At 38.0% G+C, this 23,369-nt stretch overlaps 3 protein-coding genes across 7 annotated transcripts; 2 read left to right on the top strand and 1 right to left on the bottom strand.

Annotated features, from left to right (window-relative positions):
- The first annotated feature begins 1,818 nt into the window (after nt 1-1,818).
- On the top strand, nt 1,819-4,628 carry LOC140672762 (methanethiol oxidase). Its single transcript, XM_072905147.1, has 8 exons — nt 1,819-2,036; nt 2,232-2,395; nt 2,479-2,658; nt 2,825-3,128; nt 3,211-3,471; nt 3,606-3,939; nt 4,024-4,143; nt 4,428-4,628. Exons 1-8 carry the CDS (start codon nt 2,018-2,020, stop codon nt 4,474-4,476), a joined length of 1,431 nt encoding a protein of 476 aa, XP_072761248.1. The 5' UTR covers nt 1,819-2,017; the 3' UTR covers nt 4,477-4,628.
- Nucleotides 4,629-4,723: 95 nt separating this feature from the next.
- On the bottom strand, nt 4,724-23,153 carry Nonc (serine/threonine-protein kinase Smg1). Of its 4 annotated transcripts, none has more exons than XM_072905141.1 (16): nt 22,635-23,153; nt 21,706-22,003; nt 21,403-21,626; nt 21,046-21,298; nt 20,808-20,937; nt 19,365-20,700; nt 19,126-19,282; nt 18,503-19,031; nt 18,210-18,403; nt 14,299-18,123; nt 13,940-14,213; nt 10,816-11,078; nt 10,325-10,601; nt 8,355-10,239; nt 7,203-8,168; nt 4,724-7,113 (listed from the first exon to the last, which is right to left on the bottom strand). In XM_072905141.1, exons 2-16 carry the CDS (start codon nt 21,927-21,929, stop codon nt 6,929-6,931), a joined length of 10,722 nt encoding a protein of 3,573 aa, XP_072761242.1. In that variant the 5' UTR covers nt 21,930-22,003; nt 22,635-23,153; the 3' UTR covers nt 4,724-6,928. The 4 variants fall into 4 exon arrangements, with proteins under 4 accessions (XP_072761242.1, XP_072761240.1, XP_072761239.1 ...); XM_072905139.1 differs by having other exon boundaries at nt 22,724-23,153; XM_072905138.1 differs by having other exon boundaries at nt 22,735-23,153.
- On the top strand, nt 11,078-13,586 carry LOC140672763 (histamine H2 receptor-like). 2 transcript variants are annotated; one of them, XM_072905148.1, is made up of 6 exons: nt 11,078-11,434; nt 11,535-11,636; nt 11,734-11,889; nt 12,116-12,670; nt 12,928-13,090; nt 13,179-13,586. In XM_072905148.1, exons 4-6 carry the CDS (start codon nt 12,120-12,122, stop codon nt 13,569-13,571), a joined length of 1,107 nt encoding a protein of 368 aa, XP_072761249.1. In that variant the 5' UTR covers nt 11,078-11,434; nt 11,535-11,636; nt 11,734-11,889; nt 12,116-12,119; the 3' UTR covers nt 13,572-13,586. The 2 variants fall into 2 exon arrangements, with proteins under 2 accessions (XP_072761249.1, XP_072761251.1); XM_072905150.1 differs by lacking the exons at nt 11,535-11,636; nt 11,734-11,889.
- Nucleotides 23,154-23,369: the final 216 nt, after the last annotated feature.

Genomic DNA, 23,369 nt, shown 5'->3' with positions numbered 1-23,369 from the left:
AAGATATATTAGATCGATGCGCGGACAATTAAATTGCACTGAATTTCATTATTTCGAATTAATGCACATTCGTGGACCGCGCGATAATTTTTCTCCTTTTGTGAAAATAAAATTATAATTAAAGGCTTCCCAATTTCATATCATTCGTATCGTCAATTTTATATCGCTAACTTATAGTTGATTAATTAATTACTCTATCTCTTTCGCATCGATCTAGTATGTAGGAATAATAAATTAATTCTGTACTTGATAAGACAATCATCTGTTCGTAAATGAATTGTATTTCCGCTACGAAAATATATATGTAGTGGAGCACATATATTCTAGATAGTAGATTCCGTCTATTTTCTGAACCTAGAAGATAAGTCGATTACACATTGTGAAAAACTAGATGTTCAAGGTGGGGGCCAATTAACAGAAATTCCGCGATCATAAAAAATAGTTGTCATTTGAGATGCGGAATGTCAAGGCAGTCGAATAGTTATATCAATCTGTCGCGCAAATAATAATTGTTATTTATAAATGCACATCTACAGAGAAACGAGAATTGTTCGCGAGATTACCGAATGTATAGAATTTCGATTGAATTTGCCTTGAGAATCAAGTGTATATGAAAATTCCTATATATTATGTATGAAATTTTATATCAAAATATTATCATAATTAGCATATGGATCATTATTTTTCCAAATTAATATTCGTTAAATTAATATGCGTCATAATTTGCTTAAATATACAAATTGTTCTAGATTTCTGGAAAATTTCTCGGTTTTTTGATCGATTTAAAAAAATATAACTCTCTAAAGACACTCAATAATTAGGGATAATATTTGAAAAATCATAAGAGAAAATCTGAAATTCGAATCGAAATATTTCTTTTAAATCTGGAATGCTCTGTACTTATCGAGATACTTTTAAGAAATTGATATATAATAATGATTTATTAATGTATTTACAATTGCGTGTTATCAAACAGACCGATGTCGAACGTGTCGCAGAAATCATACGTATCATTTTGGACAGCATATTTTTACTTGATATGTGCACATAAGAGGTGTGATCTTCTCTCTTGTAGAGAGAAATCTTATGCATAATTATTTTTATAACTCACTTTGGAAAAAGATGCGAAAATAAATTGTTTGTGTGTACTTTGTGTTTTTTTTTATATAAAAATACCCTCCAATTTTTAAATTTTATTAATCATTTATTCATGATGAAGATTATGAAAAGAGTAAAAAACCTAAATTGCTTTTCTCTTCTATAAAAAACTGAATTAACTTTTTATAATTTAATACAATGGATTTAAATCAAGATGACTTAAAATGTTTTTCAATTGCCGTATCAACTCTTTGTAATTTGTGTATTCCAATAAATGTAATTTAAATGGTAATTGCAGGTGGGATCGACTGAGAAACCAAAGCCGAAAATTATACACTCGAGTCAGAGATTCATTCTGGATGGCTATTATATTTATTGCGAAGGAAATTCTGAAAAGAAATTTATTATATATTGATCATCTTTAGCCATAACGAGATATCGTTAGATATTTCGCTTATACCTAGATATATAACACCGTATACACTTTACACGTTATCTCCCAATATTAAAAACGTCTCTTATCTGTCTGGCAATACACGTAGCATTATTTTCCACGTCGAGATGCCTCATCGTAATCGGTATACCTACTCTTCTTGCATAACGTCATTAATATCTTTTTTTTATTAATATCTATATTTTTTTCAACAATTTTTACACCGCTAAGTTTTAGTTTTCCTTTCGTTATCCTTCCTGATTATTAATCGGCCGAATTTGACACGATGGCCTCAGCAATCGCTCGCTTTTTTATCAATCGGTGAGATGGTGATTCGTGCTTTTTAACGTTATCTCTTCTAGCAGTCGAAGCGCTAAGTCGAATGTTTCAACAACATTCGCTTTCCCTCTCTCCTTCGAGCTGTATGAGTTATATGAGTACGCACAGCTGATCAAGGTCTCCTCAGTCGATCGTTACCTTTACAGGATGGCACAAAAGATGAGAGGTGCGTATTAGTACTCTATGATTGTCACAATTGTTACGTAATAATTATAATTATAAATGTAAAACGTAATCCATTACTGTATATTTGAATGGTTGGATTAGCATTAGATTCAATTATATATAATAATATGATATAATAATTAGAACCGTTATTATAATTTACCTGTATTAATTGACGTTTTTTTAATGACCTTAGTGGGTTGTCAGTCTTGCGGACCGGGTTACAGAAGCCCGAAAGCGGCGATGTTAGAGGGGCCGCGTGAAAAACTCCTATACGTAATTGGAATACATACAGATCCCGAGAAGGCCGATGTCCTTTGTACAGTTGATGTGGATCCTGATAGTCCCACGTACTGTCAGGTAAGAATATTTGAAAAATAATATAATAGAAGCTCAAAACAAACGAAAAGAAATGAAACTTGAGAGGATTTTTGTTCCCTCAGATAATACATAAACTGAGAATGCTGGCGGTTGGCGATGAACTACATCACTCCGGCTGGAACATCTGTAGCAGCTGTCATGATTCGTCACGCAAACGCGATACCTTGGTATTACCCTGCCTTATGTCAGACCGGGTCTATTTTGTCGATACGAGCAACGAAAGAGCGCCCAAAATTAAGAAGGTACGAATGTAGCACAGAATGTTGTAGAAAAATTCTCCATAAGAAATCTTACAGATATAATATGCGTCATAATGTAAGTTGACATAACATGTACTACGACATTGCAATGTCATACGAAGATATGAAACTTGAGTAAGATATCTTTATCACAGAGACTGTTTTTAAGGTTCTGGAACCGAAGGAGATGCACAAGTATGGAATATCCACGCCGCACACTTCGCATTGTTTGCCAACTGGCGAGATAGCAATCTCCACCATGGGAACGCTCAGCGGTGACGGATTGGGTGAATTCTTATGCGTCGACGCGGAGACTTTGGAGGCGAAAGACACATGGACGAAAGGCAACGTTAAAGCGAACTTTGGATATGATTTTTGGTACCAACCGTATCACGATACGCTCGTTGCTAGCGAATGGGGTGCGCCTAGAGTTTTTAAAAAAGGATATATTCCAGAGGACGTTTATAATCCTAGTAAGTTTTCAATTGCATGTAATTTTATGACTAGATTTTTTATAAGAGAATCATCAATTCTCGCATGATTTGCTGAGTGCAGAGATTTATGGCAGAAGCTTGAACGTTTATTCGTGGAACGAGCGAAAGTTGAAACAGACCATTAATCTGGGAGAAGACGGAATCGCACCTCTTGAAATTAGATTTCTCCATAATCCTTTAGCAGCCGAAGGATTCGTGGGCTGTGCGGTAACATCAAATGTTTACCGATTTTACAAGGCAAAGGACAATTCGTGGAAGACTGAAAAAGTGATTCAAGTGTTGCCAAAGAAAGTTGAAGGATGGGTCATGCCTCTGATGTCAGGTATTAAGGGATGATTTTTTTTGTTTTCAAACTAAAATGCAGACAGGAAACTTTTAGTAACAAACATTCTTCATTTATGCCTCCTTGTCCGTTGACAATCTCGGGTTAACAAAGAGTCTCCTTCATCCTTTCAGGTATGATCACCGACATTCTCTTGAGTCTCGATGACAAGTATTTGTACTTGTCCAACTGGTTACATGGCGATGTTAGACAATACGACATCTCGGACACGAGAAAGCCAAGATTAACTGGTCAGGTTTTCTTGGGTGGGTCGCTATTAAGCGATTCGCAAGTACGCGTGACTCAAGACGAGGAACTGGATAGTCAGCCTAATCCCGTCTACGTAAAGGGACGGAGATTATACGGTGCGCCGCAAATGTTGCAGCTAAGCTTGGACGGACGTCGTTTGTACGTGACCACGTCGATCTTTAAACCATGGGATAAGCAGTTTTATCCTGATCTCTTCAAGTGAGTGCTTTTTCCAATCCTCTTTCTATTTTATTTTTACACAATCTGCTCAAACGATCTATAATATATTTCGTTCATTTCTAGGTATGGATCAACAATGATAAAGCTTGATATTGATGTTGAAAAGGGCGGCATGAAACTCGATCATCAATTCCTCGTCGATTTCGGCACCAAAAACGATATTCTACTAGCGCATGAGATGAGGTGATAATTTATTGCAATAAAAGAGAAAAACTGTTATTTATTCTTTTCCTTCAGTTCTGTAAAAAAATATAGATAAATCAGAATTCAAATTGTATAGTAAATTTCAAAGTCGTAATCAAGTTTTTCATTTTTTTAAATCTAAATTGTTTTTTTCTAATTTTAATAAGATTGGATATTTTATAAATTAAATTTCCGTCGATTTTTTTTATCTGTTTTTACTTTTAAGAAATAGAATATTTTACTTTACCATACAATTTCATATCGTATTGTCAATTTTTGTGTAGATATCCTGGTGGAGATTGTACTTCTGACGTATGGCTACCGGAAAAATAAAACTTTTGATGATTGAGTTGAAAAAAAATGACTGGGTAATGGAAATCTATATTATAACGTCTGCAGAAATATATGCAGAATGCAATAACATGTTTTTTATCCACGCTATTTTGTACTAATTGATCTTTAATAAAAATCGTTTTAAAAAATTATTCGTGGATGCTTTTTGTTAGGGATAAATAAACAACCCTCCTTCCCTCTCTTTCTCTGAGAGAGATGAGAGGTAAATTAATAGAAAATACTCACATCTGTTTCGATAGTGTTTCTCTTATTAGTTCCAGCATTGCATCAAGTAATATAATAGAGGTTTCATTTTTTTTTTGTAATTACATAAATAATCAATTTTCTTTTCTTCGAATTTTTACACAAATAAAATTCGTCTACGCCAAACTAGTAATCGTTTGTTGTGTAAAGTTCGTCGAAAAGTTACAGTTTAGAACAAATTTGAAAATCTGTTAGAACTGCGTTATAAAGTTTTGTCACGTTTCCATAAAATGTTGCGTTAGCCAATTTCATTTTTTGTATATCATTTTGTGTGTCATTTGTATAGAGTATTTTAGGAAAAACTTGTCGTTTTGTGCTGATGTGTTTCAAAGGCTAAAATAAGAAAGAAGAAATTTATATATAAAATTTAACAATGCCTCAGTCGTCTTCTTTTTTAAAACATAATAATTTGAAGAAATTATTTGAATTAAACATTATCTAATTATTTTAATTATTATTTTACGTATTATAATAATTATTTAGTAGGTAATATGAGTAATAAAGTAATTATTAAATAATTATTTAAATATTAAAATAATTATTTAAATATTAAATAAATAATTATTACTTAATACTTATTTTACATGACTTTATTTTTAGTAAAATAAATTTTTTTATTTATTTTTTTTTTTTTTTTTAGAAAAGTTAGACATTCTTAGCGATTAATCATCGGCTTTACGTTCATGTAAATTTTGTCTTTATTCTAGCCTGTGGAACACATCTATATCGTAAGTTCTTCTTAAACATCCCGAACACATTACTCAATGAATTATGTAAAATTGAAAAAATTCATACAATATAATTTTGTTAAATTCGCAACAAATGTTTGAAAGAAACGAATGTTTTTCATTACTTTTGCAATGTATATGTGAAAATCTTTATTTACGACAGCATTATTCAAGCAGTTAAAATATGACTCGGCGAAATGTGCAACGCCAGAGAGTAGCGAGGACACTATCATGTGTCACAATGTTGGCTACGAAGCTAATGAATTTTTTTTTGCCCGGATCGTCCGATACTAACATCATAAAACTCACAAACCGAGTCGACGTGATAAACTTTGCAAAACTATGTGTGCATATTTACCATAAAAATTATTTTGTTCCATTATAATCAACGATAAATTGCGACTGCGTCGCGAGATCATTAAATTTTCCATAAATTTTCCTTATATTTGCACGCGCATATATATGTATATATTGTGGAGTCACATGATATCTGTAATCTGTATGCGAGTAGTGTTATGTATCTGCGTACGTATGTAAGTGTATGTGTATATACATATATGCGCCGATTTTTGAACGTATTTAGTTATGTACAGTAACATAATAATAATAGACTATTTTTCTATTAAGTCGTGGACATTTTAAAAATTTTGTCTCTCATCTTGTTTCATCTCATCGAAAAATAATGTTGTAATGATGTGTTTACATGATCTCGGACCTTTGATCGAATTAATCATCAAGTGCATACACATCGGTGTGGATGTATCTAAACTCAAAACATCGATGCGAAAACCGATTCAGATGCCTCGATTGAAATGCTAGGCGCTTAATCCCTGACACTATCTATGACATTACGCAAAGTATATTGCGTATATACGTAATAATTGGGATCGTCGCTACGATCGAGACTTTCATCATTATCATCGGACTTCCCGTCAATATATCGTCAGCCGAACTTCTCGCGACTACACCGTTAGCGTAAGGATATGGCCGATTCTATGCTTCCCCCAAAAATTCGTGGCTCCCAAAAAATAATACTTATCTCTGCACATTTATCCGCCCAATATACCATACATTCTTATTCCTTCTTGCGAGAAAAAAAGAAAAAAGAAAGAAAAAAAAAAAAAGAAAAATAAAAGAATAAAGAAAGAAGAGACACTCGTTAGAGATCCATAAGTACAATAGATTGCGCGTCAGCCTCGATTTTTGAGACAATTATAGAATCAACATTCAGCACAGTGGATTTTCTGTTGTCGCGCCGGAGAGATTGATTCTGAAAAACCGACTTGTTTCTTGATTGACTTGTATCCCTGGATGATACTCCGCCATATCTGTTTCGAGCGGAGTGGTTTTGCCACCTACGGCAACGTAGGACGACATAGATACGACGGTACAAGCTTGAGTACCTTCGTGTGAGACGAGTGTCGAGCCATCGGGACGCGCGAGCGCCAACCGTTATTCATTCAGACCCACGGTGTCCAGCCTTCGTACAGCAAGGCTAGGTTATCGTTGCTCAGCGCTTCGCGTATCACGTATTCCACCTGCTCGGCCGTGGTATACTTGCGTGTAGGTTGCGGATCGCGACCCTCCAGCTTCATGCGCACGCGACGCCACACGTTCAGCGCGTAGGCGTTCCGCTCCTGTACAGCTAGAAGAAAATAATAACGATTGTCAAGTTTTGAAAGATTGATTGATGGAAATCTATGTAGCTGATGCGAATTAGAAGCTACTTGGTACCTTTGCCCGTAGTCGGATCTCTAGCTAATGGTGTTCCTTTCCTCGGACTCAGGCATACGCTCTCTTGTCGTACCAATCTGCTGCCTTTCTTCTTCAGACTATCTGGTTTTTCTGTGATCTTCGCCGGATTCAACTTGTGCTCGCTCGCAAACTCTAATAGTTGATTGTACAAACCGGGTGCTTTAATTGCCATCGCTTCTAAATCGTTTTTGATCGCCACGCCGCGAGCCGAGTCGAAATTATTAGATTCTAATTCTTTCACGATTGTCGATACGCTTTCCGTGAAGGAGCGATAAGCGGACAAGAAATCTTGCAGGCCATCAATGTTCTCCTGTTTCACCATCGTTTTCAACAGCACTCTAACGTCTGACATAAGTCGATGATGTTCGGCAAGTACATTCTGTAGATTTTTTATTCGCTCTCTCAAGTAATTCTCAGCAGTGAAGAGAGCTTCTTGCTTCTCTTGTAGTTTCTTTTGAGTTTCGACTATTGCATCGGATACGATCTTCTCGGCTTGCTTTAGCCACGCAGCGTCCACATTGTTTTCCAGCTGTAACAGCTGTACGAGGCTCTCCTCTATCATGGTAACAGTAATGTTCAAGTTGGCTGTTAACATACAGCTCTCTTCCCAATGTTTGATTAGTTTGACTAAATTGGCATCGTGCGTTACGCTCTCCGATGTTCTGGTTCTCAGAGCCTCGTAATGCAGTATAGAATTGCACGTGTTCACCACCATCGCCGCTAGATTGTGTTGTTTGGTCAATTTCTCGCATGATGACAATACCGCGTTGTCAAACGCGGACATGACCTCGCCCAACGCCGGATTAGCGCCGGCGGCCCACTTGAGACGTTGTACGGCACTCGACACGAGGTTTTGTTGTTGCTCACGAGCCTCACATACTCGCGACTGCAAGTTTGACAGTGCTGCCGCAGTTTTTCGCAGCTCCAACATGAAGGTAGATCGATCTGAAAAAAAAAAAAAATTACATTTCAGATTTCATTGTATAATTATATTAATTATGCATAAAATATATAATTACATTAATAGATATATATAAAATTTGAATTTAATCAAAAATGGGCAAAAAGATAATCAGAAATACGTAAAAAGAAAATAAATGAAAAGAAAAAAAACAGTAAAATGTTACTTACTTAGAGGATTCATTGGATTTATATTGGATCTCAGCATCATAATATCCTCGTGTAACCAATGATGGGCCATTAACTGAAGTTGAAGTCTTTGTAAACTGGCTCTAGCCACTTCGACGCTTTGCTGCATCAATCTGGCGCTTTGTTTTCGTCGCCAGGCGCTTTCCAAAGTGCTACTCAACGCGCCCGCTTGCGCCAAAGTCGAGCCCGAAAACAATCCCTTCTTCAAGCAAAGATCCACCATCTTTCGGCACAACTCTTCCAGTGAGACTTTGCTTTCTGCTCCAATATCTCTTTGTTCTATCTCGGTGGTTACATTCAGGCCCATGCGTTGCAGCAGGAAACACAAGGCGATTGCCAATGTTTGTGACGTAACCCCGAGCAATTGTCTCGAAACATAATCGGCCGTAAACACTCTGACAGGTTTATTAAGTCGTTCGTCATCGTATACATTCGCTAGTCCGCCCTTGAATGCGGTAGCAATGTCTCTGCACATCATGAAGAATTCCTGTATCGTATGCAATCTCTTAATCAAGAATATATCCTCTAAAACTTGTCTAGCTGCCTTGTTGAAGATGGGCGCCGACATCTCTTTAGCGTCGCGTATATGATCGATTTTTTTCCAATTTATCGGAATATCCAACGAGCTTAAAATGGCCACCAAGGCGTTACCTTCCATTTGCAATTTTTCGAACAAACCGTTGAAACCCATTAGCAACATTTGACCCGGAGTTAAAGTTTCCTCTTGACTCAAGTCTTGAATTTCCGCCGGTCGCGACAATAATGCCTCGAATCGTAATCTCATATTACCCACTATACCTTGTATCATCGCATGCGGACTTTCCATCTCCATCACAGTGAATCGAAGATGCATCTCGAGCTGCGCCAAAATGTCACCGAGCGGTATCCCAGTCATTATTATGATCTCGCTAAGTTCGCTCATCATTCGCATGACGCTCGGCTCCTCCGTGATAATGGTCTTCATTGCTTCTGGCAATATGATAGTTTGAAAGTTGTAATTAAGTTCCTGCAAGCCCTTGTAAATGCAATCAGCGCTCTTTAGACATTTCAGTATTAGCGAGATCTTGGGATCGTTATTCGTCTTATGGTTCTCCGGTATCAGTGTGATCAATTCGGCGATCAGCGATGACATCAGACGCATCTCATCTAGAAACCAGTCTCCTTCGCGAGACGTAAGATCCACCAGGCAATCGCTAGCGCATTTGGCGGCGTTCTCCATCATTAGATATCGCTTATTCAAGGCACATAACGCGGTAATATTGACGCACTCGAGCGCTCTTTCTGCACCCTTCTCCCGTCGTAGAAATCCCACAATCTGTGCCTTTGACTCGGCGTACGCCTTTTCAATTCTGTTGCCAGCTTCCGGCAAGTTCTCGGATATTATTCTTTCATAAGCTTTCTTCAATCTTTCGTTCGAATCGTTCAAAATCGCTTGCATCTGATACGAAAAGGTTATTATCTGCTGAACCTGTGGATTATTCGGATTAATTGGATTTAGATTTCCCTCAAACTGCGTCATGACTTCGTGGCACGCCTCTACAGTGCCTGAAGTCAATAGCTTGTTAGCCCATGTGTGATAAAGTACGGTACGATGCTGCGACAGAGTGCTGAGTGGATACAGGCTGCAGATAGCGGAATACTGGCTCAACAGATCCAAACAGGTGCGTATAAGAATGGATTGCTGGGTAGCTAGCTGCGTCAATTCATTCTCCGACTGCTCGCATTGTAGTATCATTTGACTTTGTCCGGCGTTTTGCAAAAACTCTTTCACGAGATCAAACACCACGTGGTCCTCTTGATTCGTCGAGTTTCCCAATTCTGCCAGCCATTGTCCCAATTGAGGTCCTCGTACCGCGGCCAGCGCAATCTAAATTGACAAAATATATTATAAATAAACATTTCAATTTAAAATACATTTGAAATAGCATTTTAATTAATCGCTTGAAACTCACATTATGCATATTAATCTGCTTCTCACATTCCTCTATCTTATCTTTTAAGCCAGCTTTAGCTTTCTCGTGAGCATCTCGTGCTCGTTTAAATGAGTTATATCGGTTCACGACCGAATATAACGCATGATTTCGACCCATTGCTTGCGCCTCCTTCACCAACGCGAGTTGCTGATGTCGATCCTGAAGTAAATCTTGACACTGACGTGATGCTTCGGTCGTCTCGATCCAACAGTTCAAGTGATGACACAGCAACGGTAAGATTTTAGCCAACTCGTCTCTGCAATATTTCACCATGTTATATTTAGCTTAATAAAAGATAAATAAATTGATAGAAACACAAAAGCTGCTTCTTTTACTGTCGAGACTTTTTACATTTGTATAAAATATGTAAAAAAATATATATATTTTAAATAGAAAAATATACTTAATAGCGTCTATTTTTCTCCTTTAAGTCAAAAGTAAAATAAATGGAAATAAAACATGTCTCTTACCGATTAGCCAGCCATTCGACACGCATCTCCGCCGTTCTTACGGCGAACATTGCACGCGTCAGTTCCTGTTCCAGTTGTTTCCTCCCGACACCGGTGCACCTCGCTCTGGCCTGGCAAGCACCGTAACTTGCTATACTTGTGTCCGCACCAGCCCGCCAATCCACCAGAGGATCATAAACGAAGGCCTCCAACAAGGTCAGGAGTGTCTCGCGGCCTCTACGCATCACTCTCAGAGTATGCTCGCAGGCGAACCTAAATATACCCTAGACACATAAATAGCAATTTCTACCATTATGTACCAATGCCGTATTCAATGCCAGGGCGGGAATATAATAAGCATCGATCGCTCGTAATTTATTCCTGTTCCCATCGACTTTTACTCGAACCAGTCACTGATAGCGACTGATAGTTGGAACAGTACTTTACCAGATGGACAGATGAGCAGATAAGCAAAACCACTGTTGACCGAATGAAACAGTTTCGTATCTGCCGCAGATTATTCCGTATTGATCTACTCTCTCGTCAAAACGTATTATAAACGTTCTCATGAAAATAAAAAATTCGCGCTTCCTCAAGGGGAAATTCCCGTTTCTTCAAAAAGTGACGAAACAGAGGCGAGGTGAGTAATCTTTCGTTATATTTGTTTTCTATAATTAAAAAAAGAAAAAAAAAAAAAAAAAAAAAAAAAAAAAGAAAAAGTTCACTCGAACGTTTCGTAGATTTACGTAATCGTGATGCGTGATCCGTTGTGTACTTTGGCGTTTCATAAAGTACCATTGAAAACCTGTTTCTCTTCTGTGTGCGGAAGGTAAATGGCCAAGGTAAGAGGCCTCGCATTATGATTTTGAACGTATTAACTGACTGATCGTTTTAAATGCTTCTAGTGTAGAAATTACATATATATTCACGGTTTCACAGCAGTTTTATACAACGTACAACTGAGAGCACATCTTCATAAATACAATCGTGAGAGAATCAAGACATGGCATGAATACATATTTAATTTGATTTCTATAAAAATATATCTGTCCGCGCAAAACTTTTATGGCGTCAAAAAAAAAAGAAAAAGATACGGTAACTTTAACTATGCTCTTTAATTTTACTTTCAAATAATGTATATATTGATGCATCCCTTATAGGAAGAAAAATTCAAATAGACTTTTTATAATCTTATTGTCAGAACTCTAATAAAATAATTAAGAAACATATTTTTCAAAAAATTATCTACGTCAAAGCGAATGTAGAATTTTACATAATTATATACATCTAACAACTGCTCTTATAAATATTATTTTTTCAGAACAATGTATTTGAAAGCGAACAACGTTACTAATGCGAGCATAAACGCTTTGAATATGTCGACCGACTCGACAGAAATTGATGAAAAGGAACTCGTTTGGATCTTCGTAGACAGCTTCCTATTTATTGTGATCGTTTTGGGAAACGTTCTCACGATACTGGCCATCACGTGGGCTCGCAAGCTTCGGAATATCATTTCCAATTATTTTATACTTAATCTAGCTGTGTCGGATCTCCTGGTGGGTGTAACGTTGCCGTATCACTTGGCATTTTACGTGGATCACTCATTGAATCATAACAAGACAGTATGCATCTCGCGCTTCGTCATCATCGGATTAGCCTGTGGCGGAAGCATATACAATCTTATAGCGATCGCCATAGACCGTTACATCGCTATCGTACATCCGTTGAGTTACAATGCGTACGCAACGAGGAAATGCGTGCTGATAATCATAGCCATCGCTTGGACATGCACCATGGCCACGTCATCGATTCCGATATATTGGAACTGCTTCGACACCTCGAAGACGTGCGAATTTGATACGATATTGCCAAGGTACTGATTGCCACAATGATTCATCGTTCTCGCTATGGCCCAATATGTCGATGATTTTATAAATTTGATATTCCAGAATAGCTTGAAACATATGTGGCGTGTGAAAATATAATTATTTCACACAGCAGATCGTCGTAAATTATCTTTCTCCATCCATTGGTTTAATATATCTAATTTTGTTTTTCTATTTTAGCTTCTCTCTCTCTTCCTTCCGTCTACAAATTCTATATAATAAATTATGTTTCTTTTTTTTATAGATACTATATATTGTCTATACTGCTGCCGTCCTTTTTTCTCAGTTGGGTAGCGATGTTTCTGTTATATTGGAAAATTTGGAGAGAAGCGCACATGCACGCACGCCGAATGAATCTCAGTGTTATTCCGAACATTGCTGAGAAAACTGATCGCAAAAGCGTACAGGTATGATACAATATATTTTGAGAGAGCGATGATAAAATTGAAAGTTTCGCGAGTAAATAAAACTTGAGTATATGTGAATTTTTCGCAGGTGGTACTGCTGATACTTGGCTGCTTTTCAATTTGCTGGCTTCCTTTTTTCATCATGGCCTGCATTCGGTCTTTTGGTCTGAAAATGTCTTTAACGATGCTATACTACAAAGCCACCTTTGCATTAGCCGTCGCTAATAGCGGAATGAATCCCTTCATATATGCATGGAAAAACACCAATTTTCGCAAGGCCTTTCAGAAAATTTTACGTTTCAAATCGCCGAATAAAAATTTGAATTCGAGCTTCAAAATGTACTTGGAAACGCAACGTGAACTAAAAAACCAGCAGACGAATGTAGAAACTATACACGGAAATGGCAATTTGCATGGATATTCGTCCGATCGTCAATGTAATCTAGCAGAGGAGAATACAGTAAACAACACAATTTTATAAATCTAATTCTATAGAGTTGACAATTTAATGGAAATCTCTAATAGAAAATTATATATAAAAATTGTTTCATTTTTTAAATTTGTATGTATAAATGTCTCTCCTTCAGAAATAAAAAATGTAGATGAAGAAATTATAAAAGTATCTTTGACAAGTTATCGTGCAAAATTAAAATATACAAACAGATATTTTGCAAATTTTAAATTTCTACGCGAATTAATGTTTAAATGCGATGAAATATTTCATCGTTAATCAGATTTTCTAGGATTAAAAAGTATATAAATAATATTGTGTAAATATTATTTTCCTTTTCTCTTCCTCTCTTTATTCCTCTCCCCCGTTATTGAGAAATGTTTTACTGTTATTATTACCTCGACGCCGGTTACTCCTAAAGCCGCTTTGATGTTGGGTGTCATTCGGAATGGCACTTTCTCCGGGACGCGTAAGGTTTTTCCCTTCTCGAAGCACACGTTGTAATCGATATGCACAACTTCGCCGGTATTGAGATCGACGAGGACATTGTCCAGGTGCCTGTCACCTAAGCCTATGATGTAGCCGATGATGGACATTACCGCGACGGAATACGAGTAATTCTTGGTGGCTTGCCACCAGCTACCAGCATTGATGCTGTTGCACCAGATCTCTCTGAAACGTACATTAAAAATGAATTTTCAAAAATCTGATTTAAATAAATATATATATGTCCATTTTTGAACAACAAGCAACTAACTTGGCCAGTAGATCTTTGGGAGTCTCTTTCATTAGCTCCTCCAGTACTTTCTTCAGCACATGAGTGGGCCACTCCTTTCGGTTCTCCAAGCCAATTCCACATTCCTTTAACAATGGCGTCAACTTGTTGTAAAACAATTCCGACGGTCGCATAATCGTTGAATTGCCGCCGCCGGTTTTGCTAATCATTGCACATTCGCGTTGCTGCCATCGTTTATAGAGTATGAACAACGGCGTCACGCCGTCGACCCATTGAATAAGACCGGATCTGGGACCCAACGGGATCACCGAGTAGTGTCGCGCTCTATACATCTTTGTACCGCTGTTCTTCGACATCATGCTATTACATATGCTTAGAAATTGCATTATTCTCTCGTCCAGATGTAGATCCTCCAATCCCTTGAACAGATATGTGTAAACGTGACCATCGGAACCGTGGAATATCAATTTCTTTGGCTTCGTCTTGGTCGGCAGAATCTGAACGTTGTTATCCACCGACATGATTGTGACAATTTTATTATCAATGGCAGCGACGCCCGGCATGGCGATGCATGTGTTCTTTAGATTGGCCAGGATAGGACTGATATCCGTCATCGATAGAGAATAAGCGGTCCGTCGATGCACACGTTGCGCCAATTTGGTTTCCAAATGCTTCAAGGTCAAACTAGCCATTTGTGGTTTCGCCGGATTCTTGGGATTATTCAATCGATTAATTACCTCCTCTATGGAAGCGCCAAATTTCTCCTGAAAGTTTTTCTCGTGTGGAGTCTCGGCAGGTACGGATGTCATGGAAAGAAGATTCTCCAATATAAATGTGATCGGCTTTAGAATAATTCTATGTTTTTCCGCAATCAATTTGTCCTTCTCTTCAGGCGCAAGCCAGACGTTATTCTGCACCCGCTGAATCTCGATCTCCAGTTGCTCGAATCGCTTAGTGATCTCCGTATGATGTTGGCACAAAGTCGCCAGCCATAATTCATCCCACAGCAAAGTGATTCTTCTGAGCTCCTTCACCAGCACTTTCATCTGAATTATCGAATCCTGGATGCGACTCGAGAGACAATCGACCAATTGTGAGAAGCAGGAATCCATGAAACCCTCGTGTTCGTCATTATACGAAGCGACGGTTTCGTCCTCTTCAGCGACATTCGAATCTAATTCATTCTGAGAACTATCGTTGTCGTTGGATTTCTCGTAGACGACTTTGTCGTAGGCCTTTTGGCCGGAAACGGCACCCACCACGGCTGGGAATATAATCAAATGCGGCGAATTTTCCGCAACACGACATAGCAGCTCGGACACTTGAGTCCTTACGTACGCCTCAGGATGGCTGAGCCTCGAGAATAACTGCGGTATAATCTCCTTCCAAGGCGCTGTCGGTGTTGTCGAGAGACCCGCTTCGAGCACGTTCTGCAGCTCTAGGGCGTGCTTTACCACGAGCCGCAGTAGCCGTAACGTCGCCGTGATGGTATCGCATTCATTACTGTCATTATTGGCCAATTGTAAGTATTTGAAGTACGCATTTGCCGAGAGCTCGTAGTACGAGTAGATTCTTTTCTGCGCCTGTCGCCAGATGTCGACCAGCATACCGAGAAGATGCTCGTTGCCAGCGTGATTTAAAATCGGCACGTTTCTCAATTGATTCTCTATCATGTCGGACGTGTTTACATCGTTTGTATCTATGTCACCCTCGTCTTCGGGTACAGTCTTGTTCTGGCTGAGTATACAGAAAATAGTGTTGAGATCGGCCTCGGCCATGTCCATTGGTAGTAGAGACTGTATGTTGAACCGATCGGTATCCGTCAGTTGACCAGAGTTGGAGTAGTCGACGATTTTTCGACCCCATTTGTAGCACCATGCAGCGAAATTGGACCAGGCATGTGGCAGATCTGGACATTGATTCACACCGAGCTGCATCAATTTGCCGATTATCATATCCGATGTCGGAATCAAATCAATGGTGTCACCAAACAATTTATCCATCAGACCGTCGTTATGCACGGCTTCAAACCTGAGCAATTCCTCCAACTGAGGATTGTCTTTTATATTTATGTCCTGCTGTATCCATTTACCTAGGGTAAGTAAAAGTTTGGTTCCCATCTCCCGCAAATCGGTGGACTGCTCACCGTTGACAATCGTCTGTGAAATTCCCAAAGAAGTTACGCAGCATATCTTCAGCGCCTCGTTCGTATTCTCCATGTCGTACAGCAATTTGGAAAATTCTCTGAATGCACGCATACTATTCTTGGTCCATTTTACGTGAATGGGCCCGTTCAACATGCTATTTGTGATATCGGTAAAAGTACACGTAGCAGTCGAATTTTTTAGTTGGATCAAATCTTGTTCCAATTTGAAGTACTTAACCATCTCTCGTTTCGCTAAATTAAAGTTACCTTCCTTCCTAGCCGTTCTAATGACGTGTAATCGTAGACTATCTACCTCTGAAGAACTGTTATCGGACGATTGGTCAAAATACTTGGACCACCACAAAATTTGCGTTAAAACGTTGGAATTAATATAATTGATTTTATCAATTTTGTACAATTCAAAGACATTTTTGTCGTTTTTACCGCATAATAGATTCTTCAGACCTGTCGTGGAATACTGAAGCAATATAGCGTCACTGAGATATTCTGACGGTACATTTCGCAAACTATCTTGCATTGTCTTAGCCGCGACCTTCTCACATTTCTCGATAACGTTCTCGAACGAGTCCTTAAACTCGTTACTGCGAATTCTCAACGCAATGTTCATTAGACTATTGCTGGATTCACTCAGTGCATTCGCGCAACTCCAATTACCTCTCTTTTCATCGTCCAGCAGATTCCAATTCGTCAGTTCATCTAGGCTCATCAGTTCACCATCTTCAAATTTCTTCAAACAATCCGCCTGTTGCGCCACAATATTGTCCGCAGTTTGTTTTCGCAAAACAGTATTTTTTTCTTGCGTCAATATATCATTTTCTTCTAATTTCCAGTCTACTAATCCGGACCAATCGGTGACCGCTTTATAACAATTGGAAAGTCGTTGCATGCAAAAACTTAGCACTTGATTGTCACTCTCGAGTTTCGTGGCTTTGCCGTTTTCGTCGTCTTCCGTTTTAACGTGCATATGTTCGTCGATTATCTGCTTGTACCCCTGCACCGCCGATTCGTAGTGTCCAGCGGCCTCTTCCATCGCAGCTTTCAGCCACGGGAACTGTCTGTCCTTTGTCTTGGCATACATGTAGAGTCCTTGCAAGGCTTCCGCCTCGTTTAACGCAACCATCGCCTGCGCCGTCCACAATGTTGCTCTCTCAAATTCTATGCCCTGCGTATTATCGGTATTACTCAAATCTTCCAGCAGTCTCTGACCATTTCGCAAGGCGCTCGTTGCCAAACCTGAGTGTAACGAGACGACGCACAAAGCCAGTCGTATGCGATTTAACCACTCTTTGCAAGTGGATTTGTTCGTGTGGAAAAAGGTTCTGACTGGCTTTGACAACGGCAATAGTGCCATCGCGCAACCGTCTGCCGCGTTGTGAATCACTCTTTCGAGATGTTCCAAAAATTCTATAAAGAGTCGTACTCGCGTATGGTCGTGCAACATACGATCCAAGTTTTGCTTTTCTTTCTTCGTTGCCACGTCTGTACTGTACGATATTTCGCGAGCCAGAACTTTCAAAGCACTCTCTATCGACGTGAATGTCTCCTGTGGTTTACCTAGAAACGTGCGAAGCTTGTTGAGCACGCAGTGCTGCGCCGCCTCGAAACCACTCCAAAAGAACAGGAATGAACAATTTGCCAGCGCCAAATCATACATCCTCGCCGTAGTTTCACTTTCCGCTCTTCAAAAATATTTTATATAAATATTATATATAATATTTTATATAACCTTTTATATTAAAAAAAAAAAGTTATAAAAGATACTTACACAGCTGGCCAGCACAGAGTAAATATTTCCGATAAACCGATCGCGTCGAGATAATGCTCTTGCAACAGGAACGCCATATATGTTTTGAAATGTTGTGCCAATAATTCCCCGTTATTATTACCTCGCATGTGCAATCTTTGAGCGAGTATCAACGATTCCGTCGAATATATTTCGATTTCTCGTTCTCGTATTTTCTACGTATTTCGAAATAAAAATTCGAATTAAAAATTAAAACAAGATGTTACTTTCATTTGTATGTATACGCTGCTTCATTCAGAACTTGAAGCGCTTACCTTAGTGTCTGAGAATAAATATTCTTTATTCAACTTTGGTATAACAATGTTAATGGGCATACACATTAGCAACGAACCATATTTTTCACGGATTGTTTGGTTGCACGACGTTAAATGTAACGTCGATAAATCTATAATACTTGAATAAGTCTCGTACTTCCATTCTACCTTCTTCGCAGTCATCAAGATCTCCAAGAGGTTACACACCGCGCTGGCAATGTCATCATTGGTTGTAGCACCGCAATTAATTAAACTCGTAATGATACCTTGGCACTCTTCAGTTTTACTCAAGATCCCGATGTATTTTTCGGATTGTATGCAAATTTCTTGCAACCAATTGGACAAAAGAAGCAAAATTCGTACGGGCGTCTTTTTGTTATACGTCTTGGCTATTAGATTGAGAATTATAGATAAGTGGCCGCTAGTAGGTGATGTAGTCGGTACATCTAAAGTTCCAGGAAACATATCCATCGGTCGACAAGCAGTACTGCCAGTTATCAAACTAGAACTTGGAACAAAGTGATTGTACCTGTAATGATTGTTGAAAACTTATTTACTTATTTCGGTACAAATGAAATTTCTGGATTTCTCTATTAAGAAGAATTAAGAAATGTTATTTTTACCTGGAGCAATGCGCATAAAGTAAATACAGAATACTATATTGCAAGAATGGGCTGGTTGTAGATAATGTAGTGTCGTATGGTTTTAATTTAACTGCAAGAAGCTCGAGGATGCTGGGTTTTAAAGCCCACATTCCGATAATCGAATTACTCGCATTTGCTAAAAATAAATCATTACATAAAAAATTAGTCACACATAAAACAGATTTTATATAAATATATTGCTGATGTTATTCGCTCACCTATATCCGAAAGCGCAAGCAGTATAAACGTAATTACAATCTCAATGTTACTCTTTATGTAATCCAAGTCGTTTAATGGATTATCTACAACTAAGCTGTCCATATCGGGCAATACGAGCCTATAAGCAATCTCTAAATCTGCTAGTATATAGCGATAAGATTCCTGCAATAACGGAATATTCTTCAAACTGAGAAGGCTATGATACACGCCCAGGCACGCGTTTTGAATGGGGATGGAATCTCGGAATCTTAATTTTAGCAACACTGAATTCTTTCCGAGCAATTTATGCACCAATTCTAACGGTAAATTCGCAGACACTTCCTTTATTATTTTCGATATAGTAGTTAGCATCGAAATAATAGTATCGTCCCAAAAGATATTGACTCTCTGCAATTGAAGATCGATGAATTTATAAAGCAGCTCGTGATTTTTTGCAATGCGACTTTGAAGATGGCCGAGAAGCAAGAAAGCACATTCGTTTGCGACAACAATTAATTCCTCCTTCTCTTCCGACAAATCAATCTGTTTGACTTTTGGTTCGACCGATCGCAGCACGTTCATTAACAATTGTTCCTTTTCTTTGGATAGAACACCTTTATCAGAAGATATTTTGGAATTTTTCTTATCATTCTTTTTATTTATAATCAGTGACTTCATCATCTTGATGAGATTTTCCTCGGTAATTTCATCTTTACTGAAATGTTTCGAGAGCATTTCAACATGTTTTTGCGATGAATTGACGTTCTTTATACATTTCATCAAGTTCTCTGTGTTGTTAGATATGGCTTTGCACCAGATGTCATTCTCTTCTTCCAATTCGATTGCCTTGACAACAGTCTTTAGCATCTTTGACAGACAATCTGTTAGAAAAGACCATTGTACGCTGGGCGCAAGATTTGGGTTTAAATGCTCGGATATGCTCTTCGTTACTGTGTTAAAAACGGATATTAAAGATGTGATCCTTAGAATACATTCTCTTGGTGTCGGAGATGCATCGTCACCAGGTGAAATACGACCGGATTCGGGTGAACTTAATTCCTCATCATAGCCTTCCATATCTTCTAAGAATTGACCTAGCAATGTCAGTGTAAACTGCAGATCTGATATCCAGAACGAGCGCAGCTTTTGCAAAGATCGACTCGCGTAAAGAACAATGGACTTTTGCTGCGTGGAATCAATATGCCAACCTACAAGTATGTCCACAGTATCGCGAAAGTGGTTCGTGAATGTCTCTGGGTAAGAATCTATGATGAGTAATATAGCATCGACAGTCGCCATCAGTAAGTCTGCTCTATCGACATTCTCCAATATTGATTGTAACTGGGACATCATTGGCTATAATACAAACATGGTTACAGTTAATAAGTATTGTTATAAGAAGAGAGAGAGAGAGAGAGAGACAAAAATTATTTTATGAATTCTTTTATAAATGTATTATTTACCACAGAGAAATCTTTCAATTTAGATGTCTCAGCATCCATTTTAAGTGTCTCGCTTATTGATTTTATTAGTAAGCATTTTATATCATCTTTACGTTCCAATGAATATTTATTGAAAGTCCAGTCCATGTATCTAGAAATAATATACAAGTTTTGTAATTTTGCACTGTTATATTATAAATGTACAGAGGAATAAATAAGAGAGAATACATTTTTCATGCATTATTTAATTACTATATACCTTTTAAAATCTTGTTCTACCACATATCCGATTCGACCTAAACATTTTGCAACCTGTTGTTTTGCTTCTTGACCAGGGCCAGAATGCAAAATATCTAACAGATTCTCACAAATGAGTTCCAAGTGCCGTCGTATATATCGTTGATTTTCAGGCGTAAGAATACTCTCTTGCACTTGCTTGCAAAGCTCCAAGAAACGATCGTAATCATCTTCGCGACACAGTCGTCGCAAAAGTTTGGAAATTCTCGAGTCCTCTAAAATAAATAATTAAAACTTTATTAAAGAATAAAAATTGTGCGTATCACAAAAAAAAAAAAAAAAAAAAAAAAAAAAAAAAAAAATTAAGTATATAAATTACCATTTATTCTTTTATCGTCATAGTATTTGCCCTGTGAATTCTCATGATTTTTCAACGATTCTTGAAACTTGGGTCTAGATGTAGAGTGATAGCTGGACTCTGAGTTTGACTCGCGATCGTTGAGAATCTTCTTGAAAGCCCTTCCACGCGTTCCACCTCTGGCACGGTCTGCAGAGCTGCCACCGCGCGCCATTCGGAATTCATTTCTAGGAACACTGGTGACTCTATCGCAAAGAATTTATCATAATAAATGATTTTTATCAATCAATAAAATATATTATTGATTAAAAGAATGAAAAAAACCTTTTAAATCTGGGAAAGCTGTGATCCGAAGAATAGTTGGAGTTTTGTTGACAAATAACCAAGGTGCTACGTGGTACATTAATATCATTTATACTGTAATCACTTATTACACCACTGTCTTCTTTCTCTATCGCCCCTATTTGATTTGTAGACTCGTCTTGAGTCTCAGCGCACTTGGAACCACGTAGCCTCGTGCTAATATTAGAGTTCCCACAGCTATTCATTACATTACTCTGCAAGTGGTCGGCATGACCCACACTTTATGGATGTAACTTGTTGTAGTTACCTATAGTTGTACCTGATTCAACGATAACATAAAAAGAAAGGTAAATACACAGATGTTATAAATTAAAATGTTTTGCAAATTAATAATTTTGAGTCAGTATATATCTCTTATCCTAATAGCAATAATAAGCAAAAAGAAGATTTTATTTTTATATATTACTGTACTTTACTGTGAAAAAAAAAATCTTTGCTAGACTCGCTAATAAAAATCCTCTATTCGCATACAGTTACATCAAACAAATAGTAAAGTCATATAATGATAAAAATTCTTAGTTATATAAACTGTTTAATATTAAATTATCAAAAGAGAATTTTTTCCAACTTCTAATACTTCACTTATTAGTGCTATTCCACAGCTTTTGACACAAAAGTATCTAAACAAGTTTTTTTTTCTTAAAGCTATGACATTTGAGAAAAGCTGGCAACAACTTGTTATAATTTCAACTTTTCTTTGATATCTAGTAAAAAATTACATGTGTTTGGTAAACGGATTATATCGTAAAATTTGTCAAGGCTCGTTAATTCTGCGCGGGAAAGCACGTGGACGCTATTAGCCAGAGTCGTAACGAATTTGAAGAGCAATTTCGCGTTTTCGATGTTGACGCATCTTTCGCACAAACAGCATCTGTTGCTGATAACGTTACCCTCCTTCGTTCTCCTCCTCTTCCACCGCGCTCCCGAAACTCTTTTATAGGATAAGAAAACGCTTATATGTATGCTTGGGATACGTCACTTCTCACCGACCTCGGGGAAGTTCTCGCGTAGATGAGATGCCGGTCCCGTAGAATCCGAAGAAGGCCAGCGAACCCCGTCGCTTTCGTATAACCGTCTCGCGAAAAAACTGCACAAGCCCGCAACGCTCGAAAAATGCTGATTTCATAGGTTATGAGAGGACACATTCGGTGTTTCGCTGGCTTGGATTTTCACCCCCACCATATATATTCAGCGCGCGCGTCCTCATCGTGCCATGCCACCATACCAGATTTCTTCTAGAGAGTTTTCGTTCCAGCTGGCCGCCCGAAAACTTGACACCTCCTCCTTCCGATTATTGCCGCTCTCCCTCACCCCTGTCAATTTTACGCCGATACATAACTCGTGACGTTGAGCCGTCGCGATTGCGATGAATTTTTTTATTCCATGTTGCGTGTTACGAAGGTGAGAAAAAAACGATCGACCGATATATGTAATTGTACGACAGCCAGTATAGGAATTTTTGTTTCTCATTAATATTTTAAAGACTTGTCTAGTCGCAAAATAACTTTTGCATATATAATAAAATAGCAATATACCCAACTTGTGACCGATCAACCTTTTTTTTTTTTTTTTTTTTTTTTTTTTTTTTAAAATACAAAATGTATAAAGAACCATATTATTATTAC

The sequence above is a fragment of the Anoplolepis gracilipes genome, chromosome 13, assembly GCF_047496725.1.
Source record: "Anoplolepis gracilipes chromosome 13, ASM4749672v1, whole genome shotgun sequence".
Taxonomy (NCBI): domain Eukaryota; kingdom Metazoa; phylum Arthropoda; class Insecta; order Hymenoptera; family Formicidae; genus Anoplolepis; species Anoplolepis gracilipes.
The sequence above is the reverse complement of the archived record's forward strand: the minus strand, read 5'-3'. Positions and strand labels throughout refer to the sequence as shown.

What these genes read in the sequence shown, in the direction of transcription:
- Nonc (XM_072905141.1), bottom strand. Translation starts at nt 21,929, where the DNA reads ATGAATAGCTGTGGGAACTCTAATATTAGCACGAGGCTACGTGGTTCC. An exon ending in GTCGAATGGCTGGCTAATCG is followed by an intron (nt 10,602 to 10,815) that starts GTAAGAGACATG and finishes GAAATATTGCAG; the next exon opens with AGACGAGTTGGCTAAAATCT. An exon ending in AGCAGATTAATATGCATAAT is followed by an intron (nt 10,240 to 10,324) that starts GTGAGTTTCAAG and finishes TTGTCAATTTAG; the next exon opens with ATTGCGCTGGCCGCGGTACG.
- LOC140672763 (XM_072905150.1), top strand. Translation starts at nt 12,120, where the DNA reads ATGTATTTGAAAGCGAACAACGTTACTAATGCGAGCATAAACGCTTTG. An exon ending in TTTGATACGATATTGCCAAG is followed by an intron (nt 12,671 to 12,927) that starts GTACTGATTGCC and finishes TTTTTTTTATAG; the next exon opens with ATACTATATATTGTCTATAC. An exon ending in CTGATCGCAAAAGCGTACAG is followed by an intron (nt 13,091 to 13,178) that starts GTATGATACAAT and finishes AATTTTTCGCAG; the next exon opens with GTGGTACTGCTGATACTTGG.
- LOC140672762 (XM_072905147.1), top strand. An exon ending in GAGCGCCCAAAATTAAGAAG is followed by an intron (nt 2,659 to 2,824) that starts GTACGAATGTAG and finishes ACTGTTTTTAAG; the next exon opens with GTTCTGGAACCGAAGGAGAT. An exon ending in CTACTAGCGCATGAGATGAG is followed by an intron (nt 4,144 to 4,427) that starts GTGATAATTTAT and finishes ATTTTTGTGTAG; the next exon opens with ATATCCTGGTGGAGATTGTA.